The sequence below is a fragment of the Narcine bancroftii genome, chromosome 5 (assembly GCF_036971445.1).
Source record: "Narcine bancroftii isolate sNarBan1 chromosome 5, sNarBan1.hap1, whole genome shotgun sequence".
In the NCBI taxonomy this organism is placed as follows: Eukaryota; Metazoa; Chordata; class Chondrichthyes; order Torpediniformes; family Narcinidae; genus Narcine; species Narcine bancroftii.
This window is the reverse complement of record NC_091473.1, coordinates 63002152-63026540: the sequence shown is the minus strand read 5'-3', so window position 1 is coordinate 63026540 and position 24389 is coordinate 63002152. Positions and strand designations below refer to the sequence as shown.

The window sequence follows — 24389 nt, the reverse complement described above, 5'->3', positions numbered from 1 at the left end:
GATAAATACTGACCCAATCTATTTGACAAAGCTTTAGCAATAATCCGTATTCAAAAGTGAGATTTGTCTATAAGAGGATAGCTTTAGTGGGTCCTTATCCTTTTTAGGAATTACTGTAATTATTGCTATCAAAAAAGACTCCGGGAGGGTATGGGACTCAGCCATCTGTTCCACTGCATCCATAAATAGTGGCATAAGCAGGTCCTTGAATTCTAAATAAAACTTGAGAGGGAACCCATCCTCCCCCAGAGACCTGTTAGTCTGCAGCGAGCTCAATGCTTTTACTATTTCTTCCTCTGAGAAGGGAGTATCTAATCCTTCCCACTCCTCAGATTCTAAATTTGACAGTTCCAAATTAGACAAGAATTCCTCCATTTTGTCCCAATCCCCCTTTGATTCAAATTTATAGAATTGCATATAGAATTGCCGAAACACTTCATTTATTTATTTCTGTTAAAAAGAAATCCTGTCTGGCCCTGTTTGAATTGCTTTATCCATTTTGTATGTTTGCATAGTATTGTGCTTGAGCTTTTTATTTATTAGTGTTTTGAACTTTCCCTCAGAGCCTGATCTTTGGTAGTCCTTTTCAAATTGATTTATCTCTTGTTCCAATGCATTGATCTCCCTCATGTGCTCTCTTTTAATACTTATAGTTTATCCAATTATTTGTGCTCTCAGGTAAGCTTTTAACGTATCCCATAGCAGAAATTTATTGGCACTAGAGGCACATTTTGTTTCGCAAAACATTTCTATTTGAGCTCTAACATAACTGCAAAACTCAATTTTTTCAATAGCAACGAGTTAAGGCGCCACCTATATGCCATGGCTTGTTTATCTCACATAACAATAGATTAGGTCAAAGGTGAATGATCTGATAGTAGCCTTGCCGTATATTCACTTTCTACAATTCTGCCTTCTAGCTGCGCTGAGGCAAGAAACAAGTCAATTCTGTTTCAAGTCATGCTGTTTCAAGTAGAAGGAATAATCCCTCTCACTCAGATGCAATTGTCTCCAAGAATTCACCAGATTTAACTCTTTCATGAAAGCCAGGGTTTCTTTTGCCACTCTAGTTCTTGTCAATTTCTTGGGTGATTTGTCCATTACCAGATCCAGGCAAAAATAGAAGTCCCCTCCAATTAAGACATTTTCCTACTCTTCTGCCAATTGCAAAAATACATTTTGTATAAATTCTTGGTTGTCAAAATTAGGGGCATATATATTCATGTGTGTCCAGGTTTCAGAATCTATTTGACAATTACAAATCTAAACATTGGGTCTTTCGCCCTTTACTGGAACATTTTTCCCTATTAAAATAGCTCCTACCCAGGTTCTTTTAAGTTTTTGTTGTTCACTATTCGTAAGATGGGTCTCCCGCAAAAAGGCCACATCCACCTTCATTTTTTTTAACATGTGCCTAGACTCCTTTCCTCTTCACCCTCCCCCCCATTTAAGCCATTAATATTGAAGGTCAAAAATTTGATTGTTTCATCCATTACCTCAGCTCTTTTTACTTTGATTGCTTCCCTTTACCTCTCTCACAAAATCCTTTCGCTCAGTCCATAGTGCTCTTCCTTTTGGTCCTGCCAGCCATGTATAAAATAGATCCTGGGGAAATTGAGACAAAGAGTTAAAAAAAACCCCAGATAGGTAATAGCCCTTACACCTTCTTCCTCCCCCAACCCAACCCTCCCTTTCCCCATCCACCAACCCTAAAACTCTTGGCACCACTACCCTTCTCACCCCAGGGTGTGCTCACCATCTTCTTAGTCACTCCGGACCTCACAATGAACATTTTTTTTATGGCATTTACTTTTGTAAAACCAAGTTCTAATATTTGCTTCAATTGTATTTACATTATAAACAGCCAACTGTATACAATGGCTTTAGCCTAGAATCCCTTCTATTCCCATCTCTCTTGGGTTTTTTTTGCACAAGAGACAAAATATTAATGTATATCAATCCCTCTCTGGCCTCAGTAAAAAAAAATTTCCTGTTGTCAGGAATATTTTCAGGGTTGCTGGATGTTAAAAAGTTGACCCAATTCCCTTGTTTCTTAACATTTTCCTGACCGGATCAAATTCTTTTTTTTTTGAAAACTTTATTTATAATCAATAATAGATAATACATGTAAAATACAATGTAATACATTTTTAGACCATAATACACCCCTCCCCCATCCCTATCTCTCCCACCCCACCTCCCTACTAATCTACCCCCAAAAAATGAAAAAGAAAGAAAGATGGAGGAGAATAATTAAAACAAAACATTTAAATGTTTTGTGGTTGGGGACCACACCACCTATGTATGGGAAAATATTTTAACAGTTAGTATGCATCCAATCCATATATGGGCTCCAAACTGTAACAAAAAAAGGATAATTATTTTGTAAATTATATGTTATCTTCTCTAAAGGAATACATGATCTCATCTCCGCATGCCATCATTCAATATTTAATTGAATGTCATTCCTCCAAGTAACTGCTAAACATTTCCTAGCTACTGCTAAAGCCAACCTCAGAAAAACTATTTGAGATTCATCTAATTTCAACTCTAAACACAATGATTTAATATTACCCAATAAAAAAATGGATCAAATTCTTAATGTTTTTTTAATGAGCGTCGTGATGATGTTTGGACAGAAGAGGACTTTTCCCCCCTCATATTCCACAGGGCCGCCCCTCTCCCTTGCTCCCAGAGCCACTGCCTATAAGATTTTTTCCCTATCCTAAAATGTAGCCAATCTGATCAGGACAGATCAGGTTTCTGTCCCAGACCCACCTTTGGAAGAGGAGAGCAACTAGCCTTCTCTATTCGCTCCCTCCCCAATATTTCTGGGATCCATTCCCTAAAGAATACTATTGGATCCCTCCCTTCTATCTCCTCTTTCACCCCTACAATTTTCATGCTCTTTTGCTCAGGTTCTCAAGAGTGTCTAGTCTATCCCATATTTTTTTTTTCTTTCTCCCTTGCCCAGGTTTCCCTGTCTTTTTCAAATCTCTCCATGTTACCTTCCATCCTTTCCTCTACTGGAGTCGCCCTTCCTGATAATTCTCCTATAGCTTTTCAGCTTCTCCCAGCTCCATTGACAAATCTCTTAAAACTTTTAAAATTCTGTTTTCTGAAGTTTCTATTCCTGTTTCCATCACCACTTTAATGTTTTTCATAAAAGGCTCCAGTCCTTCTTTTCCTCTCTGTTCCATTTTTTTCCTCCTGTCTGTCTGCGAAGTCGGGTTGTTCATTTCAACTGCACTGCTTCCAGTGCTGTTATTGCCCGAAGCCTTCACCACTGGGTCGGAGTCATCCCTGCCATTGCTGGAGCATCGCTGTTGCAGGACTCACCCCTCTTCTCAGGCAAGAGTAAGTCTGTGGTGCTATTTGCACCTTTTTGGCGCTGAGCCTTGAGCCTTAATTCGCCTCTCTGTCGATCCCCATGCCAGTGGCACCCTCATCCCTCTTCCTCCTCCACTTGTGGGGCTCACCTAGTAGCGCAGGTATCGTTTCTTCTATCGCAGCGCCTGCGTTTTCCTCTGAGACTACCTACCTGCTTGGCTCTTGCTTCCTTAAGACCTCTGGGGAATGGCTTCAGTGGCCCGTCTGTCTGTAACTCCATCAACCTCCATCATCCTCTTCTCTTCCCCTTAGTGCTTTGGGCAGGCTCTGCCATTTTTGCTGCCACAGGGCCATCGCACAGGATCATCATGGGTTATTGAGGCAATAATTTCTTTACCATTTGTTGTCTTCTTCTTCCCCATCACTTAGCCGATTATTTAATTCTTTCTTTATTTTCATTTAATATTAGAGTCTTTTCAGCCATTTTAAAAGTTAATTCACTTGGTTTTCCTTGGAGCTTCGTTTTTCCATTCCTACTTCCTCTCCAACATCACGTGACCCTTCCTCCAACATCACGTGACCCTTCCTCCAACATCAATCTTCAATTTTTCTTCCCATTCTCTAGTTTCTTCATCTTTGTTGCATCTGTTTTTGTGAAAAAGTGTGGCTTGCCCTCTCCATAGTCCACAAGATTCTAAGATATGTCGCCTCTACTTCCTGCATTTCCGGTCTCATTCTCTGCCAGAACATGAATACAGTTTATCTTGTCTTCACTTTCCGCCTCACTAGCCTCCACATTCAAAGGATCAACCTGCGTAATTTCCGCCTCCCCACCTTTGTATTAGAAGGGATCTTTCTGTCCATGATTACTCTTCTGTCAGTCAACGACCTCTCAAAACATTTGCACATAAGAGATGCAACAATTCCTTTTCCTTATTACTTCCTTCCTAATTTATAATATGAGAATTTATTGCTATATACATAAGAACAAAGTGCAGATGCACTGAAATTCTCTTGCTGCAGCCACTATGTTACATAGATGCAGTAGTATAAATTCAATTACCACAATGTGTGATAATACACAAAAAATAATAAATATAAATGGCAGAAAAATAAATATTAACAGTTGCAAATTAGTGCAAAAATTGATGTTGCAACTGTGAAGACATAATTTCGTAGTCACAAAGTAATTTATGATTCAGGTAGTACAGGGAAGTGTATAGGCCTGATAGCTGTTGGAAAAAAATCTTCTCAAATCTAGACATGTCAGACTTCAGGATTCTGTACCTTTTGCCTGAAGGTAGCAGTGAGAAGTCATGACCAGGGTGATGGGAATCTTTTGTGATGTTTGTTGTCTTCTTGGGGTTGCATCTCACATCGATGTTTTCAATGGATGGGAGGTCGGAGTCTGTGATGGATCTGGTTATCATCTGCATTCCTAGACACTCGTGTTCCCAAACCAGGCTCTGATGCAACCAATCAGTGTACTTTCCACAGTGCACCTGTAGAAGTTTGATGGGAGTATTCAATGACATGCCAATCTCCTCAGACTCCTTTGGAAGGTAGAGGTATGGGTGTGCATTCTTCATGGTTGCCTCGATATGCTGGCTCCAGCACATATGGTGAGGCGTTGAGCTGAACGTTCATAGCAAAACCCAGAATGGGCATTGGTGAACAGTTTAGTTGCAAATGAATGAAGACCCAGTTAGCCAAGTTGGAGATATCCTCTTAATGGGCAGGAGAAGTTCCCAAGTAGCTGCTGACGTGGTCTTTGTTCTGAACCAACTCAGTTCTAGAGCGCAGTTCTTCCTTGATATCACCAAGAATGTTACCTGGGATTAATCGCACTTTCCATATGATCTGCGCTTTGTCATTTCTTTATTTTATGTAGATGATCGAATAGGTTGAGGACCGGGTTATGTGATCCTGCGAACTTTGCATAGAGGCCAAGATAGATCATGAACTTGGTACTTGTGGTTGTTATTCTTGAGCCTTTTTGATCTCACTCGCTGTCTGATTGTCTATCACTATTCTCAACTTGATATCATACTGTGGCAGCCTGTGTGGTTTCCAATATCTTTGGAGAGTACCAGCTTCATTTCATACCAAAGAGATTTTACAAAACAGTATGTTTAGAAGTTTTTTAAAAATAGCAACGCTCCCAGAACTGCTGCAACGGTAGAGCTGCCACAGGGATGGAGCCAGCTGATTAGGAAGCACAGACACAGCACTGCTCCAAAAGATTCAACTGCCTAGTCCTAATGCTGGAGCCTCCATACAGGCGTTAAATGGGCTGTTAAAGATGCTGACAGTGGTGTTAAACTAAAATCCTGTAACCACAGATCTGTCCCCAAGGTGGCGGTACCTGTGCTCGGCAGCTGTTGCAAGGGGTTGCAGACTCCAGGGAGTAGTGGACTGGTGCAGGGCACCAGAAACAAGGAGAATGTAGGAAATAATAGTCTCGCCACAAATAAAGAAGATTTAAATTATTCATTTCATCAAACAATCTTGTGTAATTTATTCTCTTTTTCCACCATAACCTTCCAACTCCCAGCATCCCCTTCTCTGCCATGCCCCTGCACTGCCCGATTCACTCCTTCCCCGCAGGTGACTGCAACGTTGCCCTTGCTCCTGTTATTGGTCCACAATTGTGTCACCTCCGTTGTATCACCAGTGACGACTGGCCCTATCCAAAGCCCGTGTAGGCATGGACCTATGACAAATACTCTCCATTGAAAAGAGAAGCAGAGGAGACAATCCTACAGGACAGTGACCATGGTGGCAGACTAGCAAAGGGCTCAGCAGCTGAGGGACCCACACAGGCTGCAGGGAACTAGCAGTCACAGAACCTGCATGGGCTGCAAGCTTTTGGAGACTGACTCATGGGAGCTAGGTATCGGAGTTGGGTGCTGAGGGGAACAAAGGCTCCTGAAGGACCAAAGGCTTACTAATCATGTTAGAGATTTGGATCTGGAGTTCGGGTTGCCAATGAATCGAACAGGAGTATTTGTAGCTACAGGAGTGATGGAGATGAATCCATGGATGCATAGTGACTCTGAAGGGATTCTCTTTTGCTTCTCTTTATCTTATTCTGTAAGGGGCACTAGGCGACACTAATGGTGGCTCTTTTTCTGCCTTATGGTAGGCAGAAAACATTGTATGTAATATTACATGTTCTGTACTATTACATGGCAGTAAAGGAATTTTTTATTTTATTTATATTTTCAAATCAACATGAAACCATGAAATTCATCAATTACATAAAAGAAACATATTATCATTCGATGTTGATTCTGAGTAAGAAAAAACGAGAAAAAAAACAAGCCCTCACCCTCCCCCCTCCCATCTACTCAGAGAAAAAAAAGGAGAAACTGTCAATAGAATTGAAGAAAGAAAAGAAAAAGAGACAAGAAAAGAAAAAGAAAAAGGCTTCATTGGATTCATCAATCTCCTGCCAAGGGACAAATATCTAACTTACCCAAAATCCCAGGTAGTTCCTGGATGCAGGGGTCTGAGGGCAGGGGAGGGGAGTCATCATTAAGAATGTACACCTCTGTGTTGAAGCTATGGACTCCTATTTTTTTTTAAAACATCATACTTTTTCCTAAAGTTATGTAAATTTTCACCAGGAGAATACAAGCATATATTTTCACTTTCCAATAGGTCATATCTAGATGAGAATCAGATGTCCAGGTAACCGCTATGCACTTCCTGGCCACCACCAATGCGATCTTTACAAATTCTAATTGGTGTTTCGACAGCCTAATTTTTGGTTTTACATCTGCTGTATTTCCCAATATAAACAATTGCGGGATCTGTATAAATCAAATCTTAGTGATTTGTTCAAGAAGATTTCCCAAATCTTCCCAGAAAGGTTTCTCCTTGGAACATAACCAGGTTGAATGCAAAACAGTTTCTGTTTCTCCACGGCATCTACAACATTAATCTTACAATTTTTATTTAATTTGTGTAATTTTTGTGGGATAAAATATAGTTGGTTCAAAAAATTGTATTGTGCCAAGCTATACTTTACGTTAATAGTATTGGTCATGCTGTCCCGACATAAGTTGGACCAGCTTTTATACCCAAATCTGTCTCCCATCTTTGCCTAGATTTATATAACCCCTTGTTCGGGGAACCCATTTGAAGTTGGAAACATGCTTTTGAAATAAATTTCTTTGTAGTCCTCTTTTGAACCAGAGTCTCTACTTCACTGTACTGCAGTAAGGTCATTATTGGACCCATTTTGTCCCTTAAGTAAGATCTTAATTGAAAATAGCAGAAGATAATATTATTAATTATGCCATATTTGGTTTTTAATTGATCAAATGATGTTAATTGCCCTGCTCATAACAATCCTTGATACACCTGAGCCCTTTTTGGGACCAGGTGTTGTAAGGTAAAACATCATGAGATGGGAATGTGTAGGGAGTTACCCTGTACAGGGCAGTAACAAGAAGGGGAGGTGTCCTTGTACTCCTGTTAGGTAAAACATCATGAGATGGGACCGGAGAAGGAGTCACCCAGTACTAAGGAGTAACAGAATGCATCCTTGTACTTACAAGATAAGAGAGACATTGATGGATTGAGAGGCAGGAAGCTAGCAGGGAAAGGATAGCAACAGTTTTAGTCATTGGACAAGTAATGATATGATGATGTTCTAAGCATGTATCCAAGGGTATAAAAAATCACCATTTTGCTGATAACGGCAGAATGCATTCTCCGACTAACTTTGTTAGTCGCAAGTGTTACAATCCGGTAATAAAGAACAAAGAACCCTGATTTCGACTCAGCCTGGTGTTTGTCTCACTCATTCATGAACAAAGCAGACCTAACAGTGTCCAAGATTTTATTGTCCATTGTTAAAGGAATAAACCTATTTTGAACTAGAGGCATTTCAAGAGATAGGCGCCCTTTAGTTCTGATTTGATCATTTATTTTATTCCAAATATTAATTATATGTTTTAATAAGATGACTTCTTTCACACCTGAAATTAATTTTGAATTCCATTAAAATATAAAATCTTCTGCTAGCCTCTCTCCAACCTTTTGCAGCTTTATTTTTGCCCAAGTAGGCTTGTCTCATCCATCAAAGAGGGAGGTGACAAACTTCATTTGGGCTGCCCAATAATATTTCTTGAAGTCTGGGAGCTTCCATCTCATTATCCCATGATAATTTATCAATAGAGATTCTGGGTGGCTTACTCTTCTAGAGGAATTTCCTGATGCTTTTGTTTAAGTCTTAAAAAAATTTCTGAGGTAATGAAATTAGTAATATCTGGAAGAGATATTTGGCTCTTGGCAACACATACATTTTTATACAATTGGCCCTGCCAACAAGAGTTATTGGGAGAGTCATCCATTTACCAAGGTCTTCCTCAATTCTCTTTATCAAGGGAAGATGGTTCAACTTATATAAATTCTGTAAGTTACTACCTTTATCACTAAATATTTTATACCATTTAGCAGCCACTTAAATTGTGAATTTTTCTGAATTTGATTATAATTCCCTCCCGTAAGTGGCATAATTTTGCTTTTATCCCTTTTTACTTTATTAACGCAAAATTTTCCCATAATCCTTCAGTTTAGATTGCAGTTTTTATAGAGGTTGCTAGCTCTGTTAGATATATCAGTACATCGTCAGCAAATAAATTAATCTTATGTTCTTTCTGATTGACCCTGAATCCTTATATGTCTGGATCTTGTTGGATAGATTCTGCTAATGGCTCTACAGTGTGGATAAAGAGAGCTGGAGATAATGGACAACCTTATCTACTGGATCTGGATAATGGGAATGCTGATGACATTTGCCCATTAGTAATAACTTTGGCTTTAGGCTCTGAATATAGAGCTTTAATCCAATTTATAAATGTTTGTCCTAACCCAAGTTTTTCCAGCACTTTAAATAGAAAATCCCATTCCAGTCTGTTGAATCCTTTTTCTGCATCAAGGGCCACGGCAACACTCACATCATCTCTTCTTGTTTGTGCCAGATGAATTATGCTGAGCAATCTGCTTACATTATCTGCAGTTTGAATCTTTAGCACAAAGCCTGTTTGATCTGCATTAGTTCTAAGCACTAATACTTTGCCAATCTATTTGCCAAGGATTTGGCAATAATCTTAGTCCAAATTCAGTAATAATATGGGTCTGAGATTCATTGGATCTGCATCTTTTTTAGGTATTACCATAATTATTGCCATTGAGAAAGATTCCAGGAGGACATAGGTTGCAACTGCCTGATCCAATATCTTCATAAAAAGAGGTATTAAAAGATCATTTAAAAAAATTAATAAAAATTATCAAAATCTGGACTCTTCAATGAATTAAGGCATCATCTATAGACCATCTTTTGTTTCTCTGGCATAACAATGGTCCTACGCTGCAATTGGGCTGAGCCCAGAAATAAATCTTTCCTCAAGTAGGAATCATATTATCCCAAAAAAAAGGAATAATCCCTTTCCCTTGGATGGAGTTTTTTCCAGCTGTCCTCTAGATTCAGCTGACTCATTAATCCCAAGGAAGCCTTAGCTGCCTTCATCCATGTAATTCTCCTTTCTGACTTATCCAGACAAAAATTTGCCAATTTAAAAAGATTGTCATAAATAAATCTTTCATCATCAGTGTTTGGTGAATATAAATTCTTCAGGTTCCAAGATTCTGAATATATCTGACAGTGTACCATAATATACCTATTGATGGGTCTACAACCACATCTTGCACTCTAATTGGAACATTTTTCCCTATTAATATTGCCACTCCCCTTGATTTAGAGTTGTAAGAAGAGGCAATGACCTGGCCAACCCAACCCCTCTTTATTTTCCATGTTCTCTTTTTGTTAGATGAATTTCTTTTAAGGAAGGCTGGGTCAACCCCCATTTTCTTTATGTGCACCAGGACCTGTTTTCTTTTAACTTTTCCATTAAGGCCATTCACATTAAAACACAAACATATAATTGTGTTATTCATCTCCTCAGAAGTTTACATAACTATTGCCCCCCCGCCCCCAGCACTGAGCACCTGCCACCTGAGAGTTCCAATCATAACTATCCTGAGGGAGAGAAATTAATTCCAAATGAAACCAAAAAAATAAAATTTGATAGAAAAGGCATAGCGAAGAAAAAAGAGAGACAATCCCCCAAAACAAACCACAGATGCCTACCCAGACTGTGGTAAGACCAGTACCCTCCCAGGTGGTGCTAAAGATCATGATATTAGGTAGAACAGAACCCTACTTTCTCGTAGTCTCCCATAAAAAATCTACAGTTACCCTTAATACGTAACAATTTTTTTTCCTGCAAAGGAAGAAAATATATCATGGTTAAAGTTATTAATGAGAAATACTATAGAACAAAATAATTTTTACAGTTCTTTATATCTTCAGACTGGGGTTTTTTAGCTGGCAAACTTAGAAGTATTTTAATAAAGTCCCCTGCTTTCCCAACGTCTGTAGTAAAAAGAAATAAAAATATTCTCCCCATCTTGCATTGATATCTTCAATGTTGTGGGGTGCTGAAGTACATAGCTGTACCCTTTTTCCATCAAAACCTTTTTGAGGGGATCGAACTCCCATCTTTGTTGCAATAGTACAGCACTAACATCTGGATAAAATAAAATGTTCTTGCCATCCACTTCAAGTGGACCTTGCCTTTCTTTGGCACCCAGTGCTGCCACTCTTAAGATCTTTTCTCTGTTCTGATATCTTAACAGTTTTAGCGAGGTCTCTGGTCCGGCCTCGGGCGTGGCATGAGGGCATGTTGTGCACATTCTATTTCAACTTTTTCACCAATTTTATTTTTTCCTAGTAATTTGGGAATCCACTGTTTGAAACAAAAATTAATATGATCTTGACCTTCCATGCCTTCCTGCAGGCCAAAAATTTTGACATTATTGCGCCTGCTAAAGTTTTCCAAAATGTCTAATTTTTCCCAAGTCTTATCCTTTACCTTTTTCTCAAGTATTTACTTGAATTTCTGTTTTCTCTAGACTTCCAGCCATATTCTCAAGTCTGTCTTCTGAATTATTTACTCTCAGAATCATTTCAGCCAAAGCAGTCTGGAAGCTGTTCATTCCAGCATATATATCATGTAACTTTTTGATAACCTGCTGATTATTGGCTTAAAAAATCTTCATCACCTTCTTAAAAGTGCATTTGGTAATTTCTTTATGTTTTTTTTTGTCTTCTTACCTTTGTCCTTTGTAGACACTTCTTCCTCCAGTTCTGAAACTTGCTCCATACTTATTTCTTCTTCCTCTTCAGAGGTTCCACTCTCTGAGTCAGAGCCTAAAGCATCAGGCTTCATTAATCTATGCCATCTCTCATTTACCTCAGCACTGCCCACATAGACTCTGTTCTGGAGAAGTGCTTGCCTGGGGGTGGGTCAAACCTCCTGTCCCGGCTTCTTCTTTGAAGAAGGCTTCATTCCTACAGTGCCAAGTTGAGCTGATTCCTTAACTCAACAAGCCCCAGAAGTTGAAGGAATTGCAGATTCTTTTCTTTTACCCATTTAGGTAAGTTTTAAAGTTGAAGTTATTTAGATAAAGTGTCTTTTATAACTTTTTTTTAATGAATACTGAGAGCCACAGATTAACATCCTGCCACTCTAAGCATCACGTGATCCCCCTCCCCTGACAGCAAAGGAATCTTAAATGTTGAAATGTGATGAGCAATGGAGTCAGTGATGACCACAGAGAAATGATAAAAAAAACCTTTGATCTGCAGGCCTTAAAGATGAGGGTGACTGTCACATTTGTGGCCCGAAATGTGAGGTTGATAAAACATTAAACACAACTTTTATCAGGTAAACTTCCCAGTGGCTTTATTCTCCCGTTTTCCTTTGTTCTCCTGCTTGTGTTCTTATCTCTCTCTCATACCACGTGACTTCCGGTACATCTCATACATATTCATTATCATGACATCCCTCCTTTAATCAGAAATAAACTTTACCTTCACTTATCAATATCCCTCGGAAACATACAAACATCGTAACTAATGGTAATACTATAACTCAACTACATAAAGTTTATTTCCTACAGCATTCATACATGCACTTTATGATATAAGATTAAATACTGTCCCAAAGTTCTTATTAAAATTATGGCACAAAGTCTTTGTATCGTTTGGGCACTTTCCGGTTTCGTTTCGGCCTGCCTGCGATATTGTCGTCGCTTCTCGGTTGTTCACTCTCAGCGTCGGAAATACTGCTCGCCACGGCTTCGGGTGTTTCTGGCGCTCTAGTCACTTCATCAGGAGTGCTGGTAACTGCCTCTGGAACATCATCAGGTCTCTCAGTTTCAGCATCTCGTATTGGCCTTTCAACTTCTTCGCTCGATGTATCTCTGGACTGGTACCTTTTTACACTTGATACATTTCTCTTATACAGGACTCCAGTCGGAGACTTGACTGTCACCATACTGCCACTTCTGGATACGACAGTATAGGGTTGATGGTAATAAGGTGTGTCTAGCTTACCACCAGTTTCATGCCTCACTAGAACATTATCTCCTGGCATGATGTCTGAGTACTTGGCTCTACGTTTCGAATCTGTGTACAGCTTCGCTGCACCTTTCTTTTCAGCATCGTGGTCCCTCATCTCCTGATCGTCTCGGATTTCCTTTATTTCTGGCATTTTTGTGCGGATTTTTCTCCCAAAAAATGCTTCTGCAGGACTTTTTCCAGTGGTTGCATGAGGCGTTGCTCGATAGACAGCCACATAAGATAGCAATGCTTCTCGCCAATTTTGTCCTTCTGCGTGTGCAATCCTCAATCGTTTTTCAATGGACTGATTTTGTCTCTTTACTTCTCCATTGGCTTGCGGCCATTTCGGAGTTACTTTATGATGGTGGATACCTGTGGTCCTCATGTATTCCGCAAATGTCTCTGAAATGAAGTGTGGACCATTGTCAGAGTATAATGTAACAGGTAATCCATATCTTGCGAATATCTCTGCTAATGGTTGTATTGTTTTTTCAGTGGTTGTGGAGTTCAACACCACGTACTCATAGTATCTACTGTAGTAATCTATCACTACCATAATTGATTCACCCGTCGGTAAAGGTCCAAGAAAATCAACAGCTACGTCGATCCATGGTCCTGTCGGAAGTTGCGTACTCCGGATCGGTTCTGGCGGATTACTCCTACTTGTGATTTGACATCCGTGACAAGTTTTAACAAATTTCTCGGCGTCTTTATCACAACCTGGCCACCATACCTTGGTTCTGAGGTTTTGCTTGGTACCAACAATACCTAGGTGTCCTTCATGCGCTAAGGATACGATCTTCGGTCTCAATCTTTGCAGTATCACCAATCTGCAACCTCTTAATACACACTGTCCGATGCAACAAAGTTCATCTCTAATGGGAATGTAAGCCTTGTGAGTACACTTGTCCCATTGTCCACTCTGTATGCATTCTCTTACTTCCATGAGTTCTGGATCACTTTCGGATTCTCTCTCGACTTCCTTCGTAGTCACAGCTTTCGGTGTCGCCTGAATAGCTACGAAGCGTACAAAGCTCTCTGTTTCTGCTCCCAATTCTGACTTGGAATGTGGACCTCCATCCTTCACCAATCTGGACAGCGGATCAGCAATGTTTGCTTTCCCTGCAATGTGGATTACTTTATATTTGTATGGTTGTAGTCTGAGTACCCATCTCTCTATTCTGGCACATGATTTGGATCTAGGTACATAGATCACCTCTAATGGCTTATGATCTGTGATGAGTTCAAATTCAATGCCGTATAAATATGCATGGAACCTCTCACAGGCCCATACAAGTCTGAGTGCTTCTTTCTCTGTCTGAGAGTATCTTCTTTCCACATCTGATAACGATCTACTGGCATAGGCAATGATTCTTGGTCCTCCATCATGCATCTGGACCAACACGGCTCCTAAACCAACCGGGCTGGCATCCGCTATGACTTTGGTTGATGCGGCCGGATCGTAATATCCAAGAGTTTTTGCATCTGTCAGGCTTTGCTTCAGCGCTGTGAACGCTTTCTTCTGCTCAGATCCAAAATGAAATGGTACACCTTTCCTGGTTAGTTTCCTTAGTGGTTCTGCCACTGTCGCGAAATTAGGAATGAACTTTGCACAAAAATTGACCAATCCCAGGAAACTCCTCACCTCTGTTGCGTTCTGAGGTGCACGTGCCTCTGCAATAGCTTTCACCTTGGCCTCTGCAGGGTTTAGTCCTTCCTGTGTAAGTCTGTGTCCCATGAAGTCCATTTCTGACACACCGAACTGGCACTTGTTTCCATTCACGGTAAGGCCTGCCTCCTGTAGTCTAGATAGTACACGCCTCAACCGTTTGTCATGCTCTTCCTTCGTTGGCGCATGGACTATGATGTCGTCAGGAATGTTGGCAACTCCAGGAATGCCTTGAATCACTCGATGGATTTCAAACTGGTAGATCTCCGAAGCTGCATTAATTCCAAATGATAGTCTTTTGTAACGATACAATCCACAGTGAGTCACAAATGTTGTCACATCTCGGGAACCTGGATCCAGCTCTAATTGATGATAGCCCCATTTCAGATCAATTTTTTGAGAATACCTTGCTGGTAGTTAGTTCTTGAAGTATTTCCTCCACTGTTGGTATAGGGTGTCGTTCTCTAATTATAGCTTCATTGGCCATTCTCATGTCTACACATAGTCTTATGTCACCCTTTGGTTTGGGCACAATCACTACTGGGCTGACCCATTGTGTCGAATGTTCCACCGGTTCAATAATGTCTTGTTCGATCAAATCTTTAATTTTGGCTTCGACTTTCCCACGAAGTCCAAACGGAGTTCGGCGCATTGGTTGTGCCTTGGGTTTGACCGTTTCATCTACCACTAGCTTCAATTGTCGACCTTTCAGCTTTCCTACTCCTTGGAAGACTGCGGGGAATTCTTGCTTCATATCCTCGTATGACTGAATTGAATTGACACAAGCTCCAATATGAAGTATTGCCAGGTCTTGCGCTGTGCTTCTACTCAGCAATGGTTCTCCCCTCTCTTCTATGACCATAAACTCTGCTTCGGTGTACTTATCTCCAGCTTCAACAGTTGCAGTAAAACATCCAATGGTCTGCAATGGCTTGGTTGCTGTGTATGGATACAGTTTCTTGGAACACTTCTTTGAGGTACAGATGATCTTTTTCCTTTTCAACTTCTCCCATAAATGTCGATCAATCACATTACTGTCACTGCCTGAGTCTACAATGACCTGCACTGTCACTTCACCAATGATCACTGGGACCTTCTCATGATGTACTTCATTCAACGTAAATTGGTAACAACTCTGTTCCTCCTGGGTATCATCATCGTCACCGTCTATCTGGCGAATGGTATCTTTCTTTCCAGGATACTTACCTTTCCCCCAGGCTTTGCCTTTGGAAGTTGTACTCTTCCTCTTTTGGTCTGCATTGGACTTGCTTTTGCACTTCTTTGCAAAGTGGTCCTTACCTGCACACTTTCTGCAAACTTTGCCTTTGGCCGGGCAATATGGATCTTTTCCAAAGTGACCTCGGTTTCCACATCGATAACACTCTACATCCTGTGTCGGCGTATATCTTGGCTGGTTATGGCGATGTGAGAGCCTCTTAATTTGCTGGCTTGAGTTGTCTTTCAGGGTCATGGTATGAAATTGCCCTTCAACAGCCTCTAATGCAGCAGCAATGGTTAAAGCATCGATGAGTTCCAACTCACTCCCTCTTTCCAGTAGACGTCTTCTGAGTTTATCTGATCTGCAGTGCTGTACGACTTGATCCAATAATTGGTTGTCCAAATCAGCTGGCATGTAATTGCATCCAACAGCTAGCTGGCGTAGTCTCGTCACGTACTGAGCAATTGTCTGGCCATCTTCTTGTCTCGTTCTCCGAAACAAATTGCGTTGAAATGTAGCATTCGGTGTCACTACATAGTGTGCATTTAATGCATCTACCGCTTTCCAGTACTCATCCTTTCTTCCAGTATTCAAAAGTGTCTTAAATATTTCCCGAACTGCAGGTCCAGCAGTGAAAAGAAGTAACGCCCTTCTCTGCGCTTTTTGTTCAACTGTACCGGTATCTAGAAATAGGCCACGACTGTCGGCGTAGGATTCAAATTCTTCCAGCCATGCCTTCCACTTCACACTTACAGTACTTGCATCACCCGTTGGGTCAAAATGAGCAATTCCACTATGTGTTAGAAAGTCACTGTCTGCCCCAGCCATGAGGAAATATTCCAGCTCCAAAAGTACTGAGTCACAGAGAAAATTCTTATCACCTTGAAGTTGTCTGTAATCCTCTGTAATCTTGTTTAGTCTTTAATTTTCTTCAAGCTTCTTTCATCCTCTTCGCCAATGTCACATTTGTGGCCCGAAATGTGAAGTTGATAAAACATTAAACACAACTTTTATCAGGTAAACTTCCCAGTGGCTTTATTCTCCCGTTTTCCTTTGTTCTCCTGCTTGTGTTCTTATCTCTCTCTCATACCAGGTGACTTCCGGTACATCTCATACATATTCATTATCATGACAGTGACCATTCCCTTCATGTCCAAGGACAATAGAATAGTTTTTTTTAACACAGTGAATTGACTGATCTCAATCATATTACTTGAAACTACATTGGAAACAAAATTAGTGGTAGCTTTTGAAAGGAAAGGAAAACATTTCCAACAACTTTGGAGAAAGAACCAAGAAGTAATACCAATTTGTAGCTCTTCCAAAAAACTATAGAGAGTGAAAGGCAAAATGGTCCAGTATACTGCATAATTTAATGAAATCTCTGAATGCAAGAATGAAAGTAACAAGGAGGTGTTATCAGTCCAACACTTAACTATTTACACTGTGATTTACACCACATCTAATTCTGATGACTGAGATACAGAAGACACATTCAAAAAATAGTTGCAGAGAAGAATCACAAGCCTAAATCCCATGTCAAAGATCTGAATTAGGAAGCAAGAGTGAAAGAAGGAAAATGTGAAGTCATGTTGAAGCGAGGTCTGTCGATTCTTAATGATAAAGGCAAGGTAAAATTGACAAATCACTTCAAAACAAATTGCAATTGTTTGGCAAAAGGTCTCCGATTAAACTCGCTCTATGGCAAATTTAGGACATATCAGGGAGTTGTTTCTCACCTCATGTAATATTACATGTAATAATCTCTTGGTTGGTTAATGGAGCCACAAATTGTGAATGCTGGACTACTTGGATGGAATTCCTTTCTTATCTTAATAATAATCTGTTGATATATTTTTTGGAATCTTTTGAATAATTACTTTCCTTCTAAGCTGTTTATTTTTGAATGTTTTAAAGACTATTTTGGGCGGCATGATTGGTATAGAAATGAGCACAATGCTATTACAGCAGCAGCAGGTTCGGATTCATGCTGTCTGTATGGAATTTGTACATTCTCCCTGTGTCCACATGAGTTTCCTCCAGGTGCTCCAATTTCCTCCTACATTCCAAAGATATACAGGGTTAATAAGTGAATTGATCACAGGGTAGAATTGGGCAGCACGGACACTTGACAGGAAGAGCCTGTTACAGGGCTCTATCATTAAAATTTAAAACATATTATTTGGCTGATATTCTGCTTGAGTCTAATCAGCTTTTTAAAAGGATGGTTAGCTCCTGTCCTTGTATTGTTCCTCGTGTTTATTCCCACTTGCTACTGAGTCATAATATAGCTTTTTGAACTTTATCAGGATCCACAGATTTCTTAAAGATTTCTGAGTTAAGACTTGGCTTTTTTTTTTGATACACTATCAGATGTGGGCATTCTCTTGAATTGAAACCCTTCTTCAATGAGCTCATGCAGCTGCATTAAGTGGGCATGAAGAAACTTATATTCATTCATGTGCTGCTTGGATTATCAGAAGCTTGAGCGGTACTCAAGAAACTTAAAAGAAAGCATTGGTAAGCAAGTTATTGGTGAATAAGTGCTGCCTGCTAGTTTGTCGATTTCACCTATTCTTAATCTTCACTTCATCTTAAAGTGAAGATTAAGAATAGGCTAATGGAGTGAAAATTGTCCAAGGGGAATAGTTCAGTTTTGTAGCTATTCTGAAGCAGCTTAACTAGAAGCACAACTGGTTTGGATGCACAACAGATATGATGTTCTCCATTATCTGTGGTGTAACAATTGCAGTTCAACATTTCTTGGTGTTGGTTGAACTAAATTGACGGTGTACTAGAATCTGTAATGATATGGAATTTGGAAAGGCCGAGATGGATCATTTATTCACTTCTTTGGCCTGAAGGTATTGGCAAACAACAATGTCTGCAATATTTATGAGAGGACAATGGAACAAATAGAAGTCAATGTGTCTTATCTCACTGCCATTATAGAAATGTGGCTGGAGGGTGACCAAAACAGCCAACTACATATTCCAGGATATTTAACATTTAGAAAGAACAAGCAACAGGGAAAAGGATGGTGTAGCATTATCAATAAATGAGGAAATCTGGACATGGTAAGAAATTATCTTGGCTTGATAGATCATGGTGGAGAACTAGAACAAATTTGGTTGAGTTTAGAAATAACAAAGGCAGAAAACATTGTTAGGAGTATTTATGGACCAACAAATAATAGTTCTACTATTGAATATGGCATATACAGGTCTTAAGAAATTAGAAGTAAATTATAAGAGACTATAACCAACATATAGCTGAACAAATCAAGTTGGCTTCAGTAGGACTGAAATTAAATTTGTAGGAATGCTTGATGAGATCAACATGTTAATGAAACAGCTTGGGAAAAAAGGCTTTTTTGAATTTGGTTTTGTGCAATGACCCAGAGTTAATTGATAATCGTATTATTAAGGAGACTTGGGCAAAAAAAAACCATAATATGAAAAACATCAAGCTTGAATTGAAAAAGCTGCAATGCAAAACTGGGATCTTAAATCGAAACATAAGGAACTATGAAGGCATGAGGGGAGAGGACAAGTTGAAAAAGGTACAAATTCCTGTAAATAAAACAGGATTCATCAAGAGAAACTGATAGGTTAAATTCAAATAAGAATTTTCAGAACTTGCCAGAAATGGCAGAAGGCTTGAGGATTTAAAATTGCTTTGGTACACACCAAAGAACTACCTAAAAATAGATATACTGGTGAGAAACATAAAAATGGACTGTAAGAACTTTTATAGAAGCACAAAAAGGTTAAAAAAAAACTAGCAAGGATACTGCTAAATCAAGGCCAGCTGCAAATAGAAGGAGAAAACACCTTGGCAGTCTCCAACCAGACAATTTCTGTTAACCCTCTTACCCAGTCTCTCTTTCTTTGTCCCTCTGATTCCTCTCCTCCAACTCCCACCCCTTATCTCTCCTATTAAAGAGGTACCCTCTGCCCTCTCCCCCTCTACTTCTCAGCTTCTTCTACCCTCCCACTTGCATCTACCTATTACCTCTTTCTTGTTAACCTGTTCTCCTCTTACCTGTTAGCCTGTACTCCTTTCCATTCTTTTCTCCTCTTTGCTTTCCTGATGAAGGACTCGAGCCCAATATGGACTGCGTGAACTGCTGAATTTCTCCAGCAAATTGCGCTAGTCCCAGCATCTAAGATTTTCTTGTTAACTTGCAGAAATTTTTTTAGCCCTTTACAGAAAGAAACAGAATTTATAATAGTAACAATAGAAATAAAGAAACAATTATTTCACATCTATTTTCACAGAAAATTATAGACTAAACCTGTCAGATATATTAGAGAATCAGGGGCCTAACAAAAATGAGGGAGAAAAAATAGTGAATTTCAAAGTTGATAAATCGTAGCGTTCTGATGATTTCCTTCCCTGATGATTTCCTTCCCTGAGGCTTGAAGGAGATAGTTCTAGAGATAGATATCCCCATCTAAAATTTTATATATTCTGGGATTGTTCATGTAGATTGGAGGATAGCACATCTGACTCCATGAAAGGAGTGATAGAAAAAAACCCAACTTCATCCATTATAATGGATAATTCAGTCCCATGATTCTATTCCATCATTCAGTTAAAGCATGACCAACGTGTACCTCAATATAATTTAATTACTTCTGCTCCTTATTTTTTGATTTTCACGTTTAATTAATTCCAGTAAACTAACTATTGATTTCACAATATAGTGAAAAGGAAAATTTAACTGTTGAGATCAACTGCATTTTGCGTCATACCAATGTGGAATGGTTCCAAAGAAAGGACCAAGCTTTGCTGTTCAAGCAACTTCCAAGAGACAGTGAGTGTTATTAGATTCAGTAATAAAATTACCTCCTATCTTTCAGAATCTGAATTTTACTGGCTTCCGAAAGATTCTGAAGAAGCATGACAAGATGCTGGAGACAAGTCGTGGGGCTGACTGGCGAGTAGTGCATGTGGAGGTGGCTCCATTCTACACATGCAAGAAAATCACTCAGCTCATCAGTGAGACAGAGGTAAGAAGTACAGGGTATTCCACAACATGAAAGGAAACCAAGAAATCTTTCTGAAAATGGTCAGCTCACTGCAGTATTGATAGTGCAAGTAATTTCCCATTGTGTTCCATAGCAACTCACCTGGTCTGGTGAACCTGCTTTACAAATAATTTTGCTGAAGAATAGGCAAGTTCAGGATTAGAGCAAGAATAAGGAAGTCTTGAATGTAATAGTCAAGCTCCAAAGAGCAAGCCATTCAGTTATATCCCTCTGTCGGAGTAGGATGAATGTACAGAAGGCAGCTGGTCCAGATGGTATACCTGGCCATGTGGTTAGAGTCTGTGCAGAACAGTTGGCTAGGGTCTTCATGGACATTTTCAATCTCTCCCTGGCTCAGGCACCTGTTCCCACAAGCTTCAAGATTGTTTTCATCGTGCCAATGCCGATGTGTCTCACAGCCACGAGTCTGAATGACTTCCATCCAGTTGCACTCACCCCCATCATTGCAAAGTGGTTCTATCACATTTGAAATCCTGTTTGCCCATCATCCTGGACTCTCATCAATTTGCCTATCGTATCAACAGGTTGACTGAGGACACCATTACCACCGAACTTCACTCTGCTTGAACCTACTTGGACAACTCCAACTCTTATGTCAGAATGCTGTTCATTGACTTTAGTTTGGCATTCAATACTGTGATTCCTTCCAAACTGATAGCCAAACTTTACCAGCTTAGTATCCGCTCATCCCTCTGCAATTGGACCTTGGACTTTCTGACTAACAGACCCCAATCTGTAAAGTTAGACAACCTCTTCCATTCTCACCTTGAGCACTAGCGTGTCCCAGGGCTGTGTGCTGAGCCCTCTCCTGTATTCCCTTTTCACCTATGACTGTGTTCCTGTATATGGTTCTAATTCCATAATCAAGTTCGCAGATGACACCATAGTGGTTAATCTGATCAGAGTGGACAATGAGACAGCCTATAGGGGTCAAGGTCCAACCTGTGGCTGCATGGTGTGCCGACAACAATTTGGCACTTAACGCTCAGAAGACCAAGGAGATCATTGTGGACCTCAGGTGTGCTAGAAGTCATACTCATACCCCTATTTACATCAATGGAGTTGTGGTGGAATGTGTATCAAACTTCCAAATTCCTAGGTGTCCACATTTCCGATGATCTCATAAACTCCATTTATTTCCCGTGCATTTATTTCCCGTGGAGCATGAAGGAATCACTGAGGGAGCAATCCCTGCAGAAGGCCAAGAGGGAGAAGAAGGGAAAAATTTGTCTGGTTGTGGGATCCTGTAGTAAATGCCAGAAATTCTGGTGTATAATGTGTTGGATGCAGAGGCTGGTGTGGTGGGTAGGTGAGGATGAAAGGATTCTTTGTTTTTTGCTTCTGGGAGCAGAGGGGGCCAGGGCAGAGGAGCAGCAAATGGAGGACATGCAAGTGAGTGTTGAGTTGATAGTGCTGGAGGGGATGCCACGTTTGTGGAAGAAGGCAGACATTTTGGAAGATCTGGACTGGAAGTCCTCATCTTGGGAACAGATGTGGCAGAGATGGAGAAATTGAGAGAATGGGATGGAATCCTTGCAGGGTACAAGATGTGAAGAAGTGTAGTCCAGGTAGTTGGTGGCCTTCCGCAAGAATCTGCACTCATCCCTCCCACCCATTGCACCCCCGGCACCTTCCCCTGTGCCACAGAAGGTGCAACACTCGTGCACACACCTCCTCCCTCTCCACACTCTGAGGCCCCAAACAGGCCTTTAAATTGAAGCAACACTTAACATATATTCAGAGAACCTATTTACTGCATCCAGAGTACCCTTTGTGGCATCCTCTACATCAGAGAGACTGGTCACAGATTGGGAGATCACTTCGCTCAACACCTCCCCTCTGTTCACAACCACAGCCACAGTGGCCAACCCTTTCAATTCCGAGGCGCATGTCTGTCCGTGGCCTTGTGTACTATCCCACCCAAACCACCCACATATTGGAGGAACAACACCTTGTTTTCCAACTGGACATTCTCCATCCAGATGGCATTAGCATTGACTTTAATGCTTTTTATTAAAGCTGCTCGCTTTTTCTTTCCCCTCCCCCTTGCCTATCCTTTCAGTTTTTCCACCCACCCAGCCATCCCTCCTTGCTGTTGTCCCTTCCATCCTTATAATCTCCTTACTTTGCCTTCCCCTTTCCCTCCCCCCCTCACCCCCCACCATTTTATTCGGACTCCTCTTTATTCTTCTCATACTTTGATGATGGGCTCAAGCCCAAAAAGTCAGTTTTGTATTTTTACCTTTGCTACATTAAGGGCTCTGTTTGACCTGATGAGCTTCTCCAGCATTTTGTGTTTTTACTAGTTACATAGTACTACTCAATGAATACCTAATAGCCAAATTCCTTATCTGTCCTTCACTATTTCGAGGTGTGTCTTGTACCAACAGGAAGATCCGCAGGAAGTGATATTGCAGTGAAACATAGATGGGAAAGGGTGCCCTGAAATAAATGGCTCTGATCCTCATTACAAATGGTCAAACACAGGCAAGGAGAAAGCTTCTTCTTCTAGATGATAAATAAGTATTCAACATTGAACTGCATTTCTATGTAGCACTGAGAATAGCTATATCGTGAAAAGAATTTTGGATTGAGGATTTGAAATGTCTATCACCAAGGATGGCTGACTAATTACAGCTGCCAAGCTGAGTCTGTAGTGAGAAATTTAATACAAAGGCTAAAACTTGTCTGTTGCCACTTGACATGATTATTTTGTACTTTCTATAGACCAAATAATTGATTTGACATCAAGGCAGAAATTGTCCAAGTATAGGTTCTGGAAATTGTTATAGCACTGAAGTCAATGAACATCATGGGGAAAGCATTCCACAATTTGGGTTGTACCTTGCAATCAACTTCATGTGGAGTCCTCTCGATCATTCATGCTGACCCCAGCTCATCATGACAGGAACCAAATTCTGAAATCAAAACAGAAAATGCTGGAGATATTCCGCAGGTCGAACAACTCTTGGGCCAGATGCCAGAATTTCAGATAAATGACCTTCCAGTTGTGATGAAGTGTCTTTAATCTGAAATGTTTCCTCTGGCCCTCTCTCTATATTGCTGCCGGACCTGCTAAGTATCTTCAGCATTTTCTGTTTTCACTTTACTGAATTTGTTCCTCTAGCCAGTGTTGTAGACCCAATTACCTTCAGCCACTTTTATCACAAGGTCAAAATGTTTGTTGATGTTTGCATTATACTTAATTCCATTTACAACTTATCAGAAAATGAAGCAGGTCATCTCTGCATGCAGCAAGACATACATCATTCAGGGTGAATTGATGAGTGCCAATTCCATAAGGAAAGTCTATTGATATACAATGGTCTTATGATCACCAAGTCCAGGGGGTCTATATTGACCAGTAACTGAATTGCACCAATTATACAAATACAATGACTACAAGAGCACATCAGGGGTTAGTATCATGTAACAATGAACTTACCTTGACATCCCAGAGTCTTTCCACCCTTGGCAAGTCACAAGTCAAAAAGGGTAGAGGACACCCCACTTGCCTGGAGCTTTAAACAGCCCTCAGAAAAATTGTTGCCATTGAGAGCAAGGGAAAAATAAGGGCTGCAGATGCTGGAATATTGAGTGGACAATGAAAGTCTGGAGGGTCTCAGTTGAATCAGGCAG

General features: G+C 40.3%; 1 protein-coding gene across 10 annotated transcripts in view; it reads left to right on the top strand.

Moving 5' to 3' along the window:
- The window catches only part of LOC138763443 (xenotropic and polytropic retrovirus receptor 1 homolog), a 379170-nt gene that overhangs the window by 226169 nt on the left and 128612 nt on the right, over window positions 1-24389 (top strand). For all 10 annotated transcript variants that reach the window (XM_069937590.1, XM_069937587.1, XM_069937588.1 and 7 more), the window contains one exon: window positions 20562-20711. In XM_069937590.1, coding sequence (XP_069793691.1) covers window positions 20562-20711 — 150 coding nt within the window. The remainder of the gene's footprint in view (window positions 1-20561; window positions 20712-24389) is intronic.